The sequence below is a fragment of the Astyanax mexicanus genome, chromosome 19 (assembly GCF_023375975.1).
Source record: "Astyanax mexicanus isolate ESR-SI-001 chromosome 19, AstMex3_surface, whole genome shotgun sequence".
NCBI classification, from domain to species: domain Eukaryota; kingdom Metazoa; phylum Chordata; class Actinopteri; order Characiformes; family Acestrorhamphidae; genus Astyanax; species Astyanax mexicanus.
In genome coordinates, this window is record NC_064426.1 from 6,196,598 (window position 1) to 6,208,831 (window position 12,234).

Here is a 12,234-nt window from a genome sequence, read left to right on the forward strand (position 1 = left end):
AAAGGATTTTAAGTGTGCCTAAATATGTGAGAGCCTCAGCTCTCGGTTCTCTGTGTTCTGTTCCCAATGACAAGCTGTTCTGTGATACTAATCTACTGTATAAGTTCTGCAGTTTCGACAGTGAGGATTTGAAGAGTGGGCCCACATTCAGATCCTCTTTGAGAGGCTTAAATTTTGAATCTTGACTATTTTGGCCCTCTCTGGTTCTGTCTCCACTTCATTGCTCTTCTACTACTCAGACAAATTAGGCAGCCTTCGCCATGGAAAACGCTGCAAACTCAAAACCACTCAAACCTAGCCCTGCACTTTTATTTATTTATTTATCTCCACTACCCTGATACAAAGGCGCGGCTGCACCGTTCCACTTCCATAAATTGCGTCTTTTGCTCCCTGACGCCCGCAGAATTTGACGTATCGGCGTTTCCGTGGCCCGGCCGAGGAAAGCACTCGCCCCTGCGGCTTTGAGGAGCAGCTCGCGAAGCCTGCGCCCCGTCTCCCCTGGGGATGAAAAGCCTGTGTGACACTAATCCCCACTAGAGCATGCTCATATGGCTAATGAGGGCCACTTAAGATCACGGCCGGGCGCTCGGCGTGAACAGTGGCGTCTATGGGAATTCGGTCACATGGTGGCCCTCTGTCTGCCATTATTTTTAATTGGTGTGGGCTTTTTTCACTGCTTGACGGCGATGGATGTTTAGAAACACAGAAGAAGAGATGGAGAGAGAGAATAGAGAGAAAAAAGAGAGGGAATAGGAGGGGGTAGATGGGGAATGATCAAAGTCGTTTTCTCAAGCTGTGTGTGTGTTCTTAGACGTCACTCATTTTGACAGCGGACCAACTTTGAGGGTTGAGATTAAGATCATCCTTTATAGTCAGTAGCTCCACATTAAACCCATCTGTGAGTGTAAACAGATATAAACAGTTGATTCAGGGGATTTACTCAGGGGTGATGGGCAGTTCTCTTTGCCTGGGGGAGCAATCAGGGGTTAGGTGTCTTGCTGAAGGGCATCTTAGCTCCACCCACTCCCACTTCCTGCTGGTCCTGGGGATTGAACCAGTGACCTTCTCTCTCTAACTTTAGGTATTCGTTGCTCTCCTAAAAGGTACTCTCTTAATAAAAGTATTGGTGTCCATTTTTTTGGGTCCTTCATTTGTGTAGGCATATAGTATACAGCCAAAGAAAAAAAAAATAATTTTATAGGGATGGGTGGGGTTTAGTATGGTGTCGGTGGAGCACACACAATGAATGTTACTTACTGTCCTTAAGAAAGTGATATGTTGCCACATACAGCTCTGGAAAAAATTAAGAGACCACTTAAAAATGATGAGTTTCTTTGATTTCACCAAATTGAAAGAGAAAAATGGATGATCACAAGCCATCAAACCAAGCTGAACTGCTTCAATTTTTGTACCAGGAGTAAAGCAGCATAAGGTTATCCAAAAGCAGTGTGTAAGACTGGTGGAGGAGAACATGATGCCAAGATGCATGAGAACTGTGATTAAAAACCAGGGTTATTCAAACAAATATTGATTTCTGAACTCTTAAAACTTTATGAATATGAACTTGTTTTCTTTGCATTATTTAAAGCCTGAAATTCTCTGCATCTTTTTTGTTATTTTAGCCATTTCTCATTTTCTGCAAACAAATTTATTTGCTTAGCTTGGGTCACAAATACCAGATTTAATTGTTTTTATGTTTTTTTATTATGTGCTTATTGATCTGGTTGACTTTTTTGGTTCAGCAGTGCTGGGTTGAGATTGCACAGAGCTTTGAGCTTTTACAGGAAATGAGGATGACCTCCACTCTGTCTATAAAATACACCATCCTTCATTCACCACCTGTACAGAGGAAAGATCAATGTTTAAACATGAGAATAAGCTTACGATAGCATGATGCATGTGTTAGAGGACAAATTTTCTACCAGATTAATGTATCACACACCTAGCTCCCCATTTGAAACACTGAAGTTGAATCCAAGATGGCGGCATTCAGTGAGGCCACCCTGTTGGTGATGTAGCATAACAGGTTTCATCCATTGACACAGCTTCAGTGTCTTAAATTAGACCAATGAAAAAATAGAACAAAAAGGGACTGTGTTTATGCAGATGATGTCAGATGTCAGTGAGCTGCCAGGAAACAAAAGCATATAAGGTAATGTCTGAAAATCGTTTACTACCCAATAGTAATCCAGACATTTAAATGTAGAGAACCATAGTTAAGGTACTGTTTGAAACATAGCTTTTGTTTTATACTGTTACAGTTAAAAGGAGGTTTTGGCCTAAAATGTAGTGTATTTCTAAATTAATTGAAGATTAAACAAAAATTTAGAAAAAAACATTTTTTTCTAAATGTACCACTATTTTGTCAGCCCTAACATCACAAAGAAATATTTTTTTTTCTCCTATCACCACAACTGTATTGAAATGTAAGTTACACAGAGTTTTTTTTTTTTTTTTTTTTTACATCTTATTGGGCAAATAATGAAGAAATTTGTAAAAATCAGTCATTTGGAATTTATTTTATATTTTTAATTTATTTTATTTATATTATATATTTATATACACTAGTAAGCACTTTTTATACACGTTTATTGTTCCTTGTGCAGGGTGTGCAATAGGTCCCTCTCTGGGTCTGAACATTGTTGCTTGAACAGCTAATATTTTATATGTATTACAATACCATATTATAAACAAACATACAATGATCATTGAATCTATAGAAAAATGCTATCTCAGGAAAAAAAATACTTGAGGATCTTCTCTAACATATACAGATGTGACTGTGACAGAATCTTGCATTTTAGGAGAGAAAAAAGTAACAAACAATCATAATTCAAGTACTGTATTCATCATAATATAAAGCACACTTAGAAAAAAAATTGAAAGTGCACCTTATAATCCAGTGCGTATTTGTATTAATTTTACCAGGTAGGTATTAAGGAGCAGTAAAGCCACCTCACTAAAGTACAGCATTATACAGGAGTTGCAGTTTAGTTCTCCAGCAGTATTAGCATTAGATGCTAACCTCTATTTTCCCGTTCAGAGGTGAATATTATCAGCCTATAGCCTGCTGCTAACCCTGGCTAGCACTTCTGGACCAGCATTAGCATATCCTGCTAACCACGCTCACTATTTCCCCATTCAGAGGTGAGTATTATCAGCCTGTAGCCTGCTCCTAACCCTGGGTAGAACTGCTGGAGCAGTTAGCCGCTAATGCTAATGCTCCAGCCTAGTGCTGGAGAAATTCGGGAATCTAAGCTTACTGTAAATGAAAGGAAGAGCTTTATTCACCCAAATAAACAGTTTTCAGGAGAGAAGTCTGTGTAGATTAGCATCCAGCGCTTGTTTGACTTTAAAATAAAGTCTTATTTATTACAGTTTTGTTTACTTAGCTTAGTTTTACTTACCTTAGTTAGCTACCCCACCACCCAGCAGCCAGACCTGCTGAGTTAGCTGTTCCTTATAGTGTCTCCTAAAATGCTCTTTATAATCCAGTGCACCTTATAAGAAAAATAGAAAATAGACCAGAAAATAGACATTTTTTGATAGTGTGCCTTATAAAATGGTGCGCCTTATAGTGCACAAAATACGCTATTGATGCTTGCTGATATGGTATATTGTCAACATGTGTTTTTTTTTGTATTAACATGTCTTCCATATGTATTCAGATTCATGAATAGAATAGATGTAGAATATCTCTGCTGTGCTTTTTACTGTGCACTACTTTAAATCTCAATTATAATTCACAGAAAACACATGCAATATTTCAGAGTTTCAGGAATGTGAACCAAATAAAAGCCTCAGTAATTTCAGTCTGAATTTGAAAGTTGTTTATGAGGAGAGAATGTGGTCTTTTGGTGAACCATCATATGCTAGTGTGTTGCTCATAAACACGTATATTCGTTATCACAGAAAAGCTATTTTTGCCTGTTTGAAGACTAGAATTGGTTTTATGTTTATATATTGTAATTTAAACTTTTTAATCTTTACTGTGTTCTAGAGCAAAATTATGTTATTTGAAGATTGTTTAGTTTTTATTTAAGGAATAAATATTTTATCCAGCCTTACTTAACTTAATTTTTACCTTATTTTATCAAAATAATCAAAATAAGCACAACAAGTCACTGGCTAAGCAAAAATCTATGAAACAAAATATTAAAAAATCTGTGATTTTTGCTTGATTTAAGTCTTACTTCACTCATTTGGAGATTTTATATTTTAAATTTTACAGCCCTTTTTTTGGAGATGTGGATTTCATTTTTCTAGCAGGACTTGGCACACTGCCCACTCTGCCAAAAGTACCAATTGGTCTTATATAATATTCAAATTTTGTGAGACACTGATTTTTGGGTTTTCATTGGCTGTAAACCATAAACACCAATAATACAAAAAATGCATGTTTAAAATAGATCACTGTATGTAATACATATGTGTATATCTTTTAGTTCACTTACTTATTTGTATTTTTCATTGTTATTTAAAGTTATCTTAATTTTATAACTTCTTTTGATCTTAATTTCTTATGAATTAAACAATAATAATAATAATAATAATAATAATAATAATAATAATAATAATAATAATAATTATTATTATTATTTTAACTATCTATTTTTATCTTTTATTTACTGTTATTTTAGAATTATTCAATTTAGCTCTTATTTTCTTTGTCATGTCAGTCTGATTGATTGACTGATTGATTAATAATATATGAGTTTCATATTTTGAACTGAATTACTGAAATAATAAGTATTTTTTTTATATATATTTTTTTTTTTTATTCACTAGTAGTTGTGAAGTAGTGTAGTCCTCAATATGGGTGGGATTAAGAAGCGAATCCCAAAACATCTCAACCCGTTCTTCAGATAAAGGGGCGTGGCTATGCCATGGGCGGGACTGTGTGGGCGGGGCCTGCCCAGGCTCGAACTGAGCGTGTACTGTGTTAGTGAGCCACTCGAATGAGAGGCAGAGAGTGTAGAAATCCTAAATTGAATAGATCTGGTATCACAAGCAGAGATAAACTGCAGCTGCAGCTTCGCCTGAGGAACCCAGGGTCTGAACTTCTTGTTTGAGCCACAGAAGCTGGAACTTTTTCTGTGGACAATAAGTCAGGATGTCAGATATTTCTGTGAATGACCACCTTGAGGGGATATTGTCTGATTTTGAGGGTGAGTTTTTGTGTTTCCTGTGTTAAAACAAGCAAGCAGAGCTGATTCAGAGAGGATGTTGCTTGTTATTCAATGTTTTAAGCTTTTTTAGGCTAATTTGAAGATACAGTGTTTAATCTGGAAGATACAGACAGAGTGAAGATGAGCAGGAGTTACTGCAGCATGCTGCAGAACTTCTAAAGCTGTGCTTGAACTTTTTTATGCTACTTTATTAGAGTGAAATGAATAAGGACTGTTGTAAAAAACAGTGAGTTTGCTCAAAACTCTTTTTAAAACTTTTTTTTTTCTACAGGTTTAAAGTATTAGTATCTTCTTAGAGTGCTTATACCTCAATAAATGGTTGTGTTACAGAAGTTAGTTCATAGAATTAGCTTCTAAGTACTCCCATTTACTCAGTACTAGCATAAAATGGTTGAGATTTGTATTATTCTTGGTATCTTCAGTCATGATACTTTACGATGAAGCGAATTTGTGAGAAAATAGCATTTTTAAACATTTTTAAACTGAATTTTGTTAAAGTTTTAATAACTTTAGATCTTCAAATATAATTCTAATTGATTGTATTATGGATTTCTTTCATTAATTTAATTTAATTTATTTTATTTAAAGATGCACCTTCATAAAAATCAAGGCCTGAACTGAAACTGACCAAACTGATAAAATAAATAAATACAATTGGCAGAGGTCCAAACACTAAATAGTGAAAACCATATTTCACTATTTGTTTTATTAAGTCCACCACTTTTTTCACTATTGCACGAATTAAATGACCTAAAAATGCAAATCAACAAAATTTTAGACTTTTTGATCACTTAACATTTAAACAGTAAAAAACAAACAACAAAGCAGAATATGACTTTAAATACATTTGTCTCATTGGTTAGTCTTTTTTACTAATTAGCTAAACATTAAAAGTGCTTTATTGACATTTTGAGCTAAAATTCCCAATTTTGGGTGCAGAACAATGGATGTATCAGTAGTAAAATTACATTTTGTTCTCCTGTCATTTCTCACTTGGAAGCTTACTCAGTTTTACTTAGAACAAAACAAAAAACGTCACGTAAAAAACGTAAGAAACATAGGAAACATAGGAATCACAGTTCCTGTGTTGATGATGCAGGATGTTGTGAGAACTTCCTCTACAGTTCTAAAGTTAAAAAGCTTTTTTTTTACTCAGATTGGTTGTTTTCCCACTTACCTTTTATAGTTAAGATAAATTTTTAAGACTTTTCATCTACTTTAGCATAGTTTTACGCTAACATACTCTCCTGGATGTAGACAGAAGACACTGTCCTGTTTCCTCTGACTGGTTCCATTGTGATAACAGTTGATTTGTGATGGCTGGTGCAATAAATTCAATTGCAGACATAAAAACATCAACATTAAATACAGAAAGTGTAATCACAGAATCCCTGGACTTCCAATTCTTATTCTTATGGGACAGGGACATATTTTTATTCATTTTATTATTATTTTTTTTTTTTAAGATTCTACATAGTAAAATCAAGTGGTTGCTTAGATTGAGGTCTGGAACTTCCAAGAGATTATTCATATTGTGTGTTCATGGTGTTTATCGTTTGCTCCACAAAGAGGATAAAAGTGAATTTTGTGAAACGACTGAGCTGCCCGTGCTTCCTGACTCCGAGCCGCCATACATTCCACTGGTGTGGGACTGTAATTAGCTCCCCAAGCTCATAAACTACTAGCCCTTCTCTTTACATCGCCGAGGCGCGCCTCTGCATTTAGAAATGCGGCCTTTTCCTGGCCCTCACCGCAACTGCATCCTCTATTGGATTTGACACACATTTCTGTGAAAGAGAGGAACCCTCCCCGGTTGATTCGGCATGGGCCGGCGCACAGCGGGGTCCGCGGAACAATGTCCGCGCTCTCTCTCAACGCCTGGGTGTTTAGACAGGTGCTGATCTGAGGAGGAAAACAAATTAGTTTAAGCCCACGGCATGAAAGAGCGGCCGGCTATTATTATATCGGAGCGCCTGTTGTGACTGTGCTGTTGGTTAAAAGGTGTGCAGCGCAGTGATTGGTCGGTTTTGGTCACCTCGGATGCCTCGGCTATTGGGAAGTCTAAGGATTGGCTGCAGTGGTGCTGCTGTTTGATGCTCTAGCTTTAGGAAGTTATGCTGCGATCCAGTTACCAGTTAAGATTGACTGTGTTCTGCACTGTAGCCTTAAAAAAGTTAAGTAAACGGTAATGAAAATGTAGGTTAACATAAGTTAAAACAATAAGTTATTACAACTAAAGGAGAAGTTGATTTAACTTTTTTTTTTTTTGTTATACTGTAAGAGCGGATAAGTTGAGTTTACTTAACTCTTTTAAAGCTGCTGGTTTACTCAATTGTTTTTAAGTAATGGGGAATGAAATCTTGAGATAGCATAAATTAAAACATCAAGTTATTACAAATGAAGGGGAAGTTGATTTATTTCTAAAGTAGTTCAGGGGGAATCACTATGATCACACTGATGGTGACTGAGTGTGAGTCAGAAACTCTTGGACACACCCAGTATGCTAATAGTTTGTGACAGAAGCCAATGAAAAAAGAAGCTGTTAATGGCAACACACTAAACTCAGTTAATATTATAAATTGGTTCAACTCAAAGATCTCAGTTTGTCACTGATTGGTGGAAACTTCACACTAGACCTCAAGCAGTTTGGACTGTGTGTCTCTCCACTCTTCCTCCAGACTCTGCTCCCTTGATTTACAAATGAAATGTAAAATGTACTGATGATCAGTGATGGTTTGGAGAGACATGTCATCTGCTGGTGTTGATCCACTGTGTTTTATTATCAAGTCTAAAGTCAGTGCAGTTTTGTTTTCCTGGGAAATCTTACAGCACTTCATGCTTCCCTCTGCTACTGACAACTTTTATAGAGATGCGGATTTCATTTTCCAGCAGGACTTGGCACACTGCCCACACTGACAAAAGTACCAATTGGTCTTATATAATACTCTTATTTTCTGTGGTGAAGAATAATGCTTATCAAATTCTGTGAAACTGACACAAAACAATCTATAATACCTGGGATTTGCTTATTTAGGAGTATTACGTTGTATGTTTTCCACCCATTGGAACTAGGAAATTGCGACACGCAAGCTCAAATAAGCTCAAACGCAGCATTACTCCAGCATTACTCCCCATTATTTATCCCGATAAGCATCAGTGCAGTTCAGGGTAGTCTCGCAACTGCCCTCTGCATTGCAAGCAAACAAATCAGACAAGCTCTCATACCCCCCAGAGTTGTAATAACATTAAGGAATGCCTCTGCGGCCGCCGGAGACACGGAGTCTGCGATGCTGGGGGCTGATAGTCACAATCCCCATTAATACTGGCTTCTCGGCCGAGCAGATGTGTTTACCGATGAGATACTTCGCATGCAAGCAATTAAAAAAAAGAAATGCCTTGGAATTAGCTCGGACTCTCCGCTCTCGGACGTCTCGCTGATTCTGAGAAGGCAGAATGAGCTGTGACAGCGGTATATTAGATTTCGTCAAAGGATGTACTGTAGCGGATGTTGTTAAGGGTCCTGAGCGCGGACGCGTTTGTTGAAAGACGCAGTGTTTCCCCCACAAAAGGCTTCAGTTAGCCCTCGTTTTCAATCAAACCCGTACTGGAGCCATGTGATTATGTGATTCCTGGTAGAAGATGCCACAAGAGAGGCGTCGCACTCTTTCGGCTTCACCTCCAACTGGGCCAATTGGGGTCGCTTCTGAACAAGGGGCCAGTGTGCTGGCTGGTGCTTGAGCAAAGATATACATACAGTGCTTTCCTTCACTTTTGATAGACTCCCTGCGTCGTGTATAATTGACTGGAGTGTCTTGGCTTGTGTGGCGAGCTGTGTAGTCCTTATGTATGTGGGCGTTTGTGGTCTATGATGCTTTAAAATGTGGCTGTGTGCACACTGAATGAGGGAGAGTGCAGCGGCTTCTATGGTACAGTGGCTTTACGCCAATGGCGATGATGACTGTTGGACCATGTGTATAGAGATGTGTTTTGAAAGGAAGGAAACAAGAGCTAAGGCTGAGCCATATAGTTATTAGTGCTGTGCAGTACTGTACATGTCTTAATTCAATTGTTATGAAACTGTTGCATCCTTTGAAGGACTCATTTGAAGGCCGATAACGTCACCGCGGTGCGACTAGACTGTCCCATTTCAAAGACTCCTTCGAATGCGGCCGACGAATGCAGCCTTCTTTTCCTCGGAAACGAAGGATGCACTGGGTATATCCTTCACAGCCTACTGTATCCCAAGATTCATTGCATTTCAGCACGAAAAGGGCGGAGTCAGCAGAGGAGTCGGCTGTATTATGTAGTATATGTAGTATTATGTAGTTTATAGATATATTAATACTTATAGATATTATAAATATTATTTATATATTATATCATTTTTACTATTTAGTTTATATATATATTTATATAAAATATTTAAGTAACTGCACAGTTAATTAACCTGGACTTAATTAATTTGGTACTTTGTGGTCTAAAACAAAAAACGAGAATCAAAATCTCTGGCTCATTTCTCAGCTCTGACTTTAGTTGTGGCGGGTAAAATCTCAAACAGGAAACAGGAAATACACCGTAGTGTAGACTGTCCCATTTCAGTACTGCCATCGCAGCCTACCAATACTTCAAAGGACACACCTTCGTAGACTGCGTCCTTCGAAGGATGCAGCCCCTGAATTGAGACACAGCTATAGATTCCTGCTCTGAGTTAGCAAGTTAGCATGCTGGTCCTGCTTGTCCAAAATCAATACTTTAGAGTTGGCGATCAGGCTTTTCCTCTATTGCTACCAGCTTTGTCCAGCATCGCTACAGCGTTCCAACGTTAGCATGCTGGCTAGTAGCCGATCACACACTACGCAAGGAATCGGGTGGTACGATGCATATCACAATACAGGGGTTATGATTTAATATATTACGATATATTGCAATACTGTGAGAATGCTTCAAATCAGAATTTTGGAAAACGCATCATAGTATCATTAAAACTATAGCTGTCAAGGTTAAAGCAATAATACATGCAATTTATTTAGAATTAGCAATGCGTTATTATTTTTTTTAATGCTAATTAATCCTGTCACCAAGGTTGACCCCAACTTTCGCTGTAATCTGCCCCGCCCCCGCCCAATGTGCAGACACACGGACACATACATCCCCCAGTGTACACAGTACTGAATACTGGCCGTTGAATGTTTTCCCCAGGACATTTAAATGCTCATCCCACACCCCCCCCCCCCCCATTGTGAGCACGTGTGCAACACATAAAAAACTTAATTTGATTTGATTCTTACTCAAAATTAAGCTCTAATTCAGAAAACCTTAAAATCCTTACATTCCAGCGTCCCATATTGGCTTTATCTCCCCTCAAACATACAAGTATATACTCACATTTCAATTTGCACCACTAATTTAAATATAAGTGCATTGTACATTTCTAACATTAATCATTTTATTTATATTTAAATATCCACTATAAAAACGTGTGTCTTAAGGTAAACAAGTGTGATTATTTCCAGATAATCACATAATACTGTTTTAATTAATCTGATCCGTGTGGAAAAGACACTAAAAACCAAGAAACATTCTAATAATGTTGTGATGCAATGGAGAATAAAAACTTGAGATAGCATAAATTAAAACATCAAGTTATTACAACTAAAGGGGAACTTGATTAATGTCTAAGGTAGTTCAGGGGGAATCACTATGATCACACTGATGGTGAGTGTTAGTAAGTCAGAAACTGTAGGACACACCCAGCATGCAAATATATTGTGACAGAAGCCAATGGAAAAAAGCTTTTAATGGCAACAGACTAAACTCAGTTATTATAAGTTGGTTCAACTCAAAGATCTCAGTTTGAATAGTACAGTATATGTATACACAAATCAACAGTTCAACTAACTCAAAATAGTTTAGTATAGTTTAGAAATATCCAATTTTATGGAAAACAGACTCAAATAATAATAATAATAATAATAAAGAGTTCAAACAACGTGTGGGTTTACAGTGTAGAATCAAAAGGTTATTTGGGTTATTTGGGACCCTCTGTGCTTAACTGCAGTGTAAAGAGGTCTAAGAAGACCACCTCTAGGCCATGTTTTCTTGTGAACCTCAGAAGTTTGGAGATCATATGTTCTTTAGTCATGCTTACTCTGAGGTATGAAAACATGAAAATAAAGAGTTTCTGTTGTTTTTGTCTGTTTATATGGGTTTTAGAGCTACTAGTACATTCCTAGCAGCATTAAAGCACTGATGCAGGGCAGGCAGCAGATCTGGTGGACACAGGGGCCCCAGTAAAGCACCTCTGCTGGGTGTTGGGGGGTGGGGGGCCGGAGGGGGCATTATGTATGTGTGTGTGTGTGTGTGTGTGTGTGTTGGGGAGGGGGGGTTAAATGGAATGAAGGTGTGTTTGCGCTTGTGTGTGTCTGCATGTGTGTGAAAGCGCATGTGTCTGTTTGCGTCTAGTTTATGGCTGGGCTATTGCAGAGGTAATTACAGTAACTCTGCTGCTCCTCACCACCTTAGACTAGACTAACTGCCTCCCAGTCCCCCCCATTTTAAAATACTCTGCAGTCTGGGCTGTGCTCTTCAGGATAACACTGAGGGTACTGAGTGAAAATTAAGGCAGATAAAAGCCTTTTAATGTGGGTTTTGGATCAATGATAGTAACAGATATTGCGATAAATTAGTATATAATAGATATCAACTATGCTTAAACACTAGGGCTGAACGATATATCGTTTAAGTATGGTCATCATGGTGTGCAGAGGCGCAATTAAATCAAACACGTCATGTTGCAATGTTTTGATTCTTGACACAAGAAGTACAGTAGATACACAGTTCTGTCTCTGTGTCTGTGTGAGTGAAAGGCGGCTGCTGCCTGAGAAGCATGAGGGGGAGAGGAAGGATTAAACACGAGGTAACCGCATGGCCTCCATCCACATGGTTGAGCACGTGCTCGTAAACGTGAAAGCTGTGCACCTCAGTCCAGCACAGTTTTGCAGCGCAGATATTTCCAGTTAAAGCTGAATTCATTCTTTTTTTAATC

At 37.9% G+C, this 12,234-nt stretch overlaps 1 protein-coding gene across 1 annotated transcript in view; it reads left to right on the forward strand.

Moving 5' to 3' along the window:
• Window positions 1–4,970: 4,970 nt before the first annotated feature.
• Window positions 4,971–12,234, forward strand: part of septin12 (septin 12) — a 161,228-nt gene continuing 153,964 nt past the window's right edge. Inside the window, exon 1 of the mRNA XM_022675825.2 lies at window positions 4,971–5,168. Within this exon, the coding sequence (XP_022531546.1) occupies window positions 5,114–5,168 (55 nt within the window). The 5' untranslated portion in view covers window positions 4,971–5,113. The remainder of the gene's footprint in view (window positions 5,169–12,234) is intronic.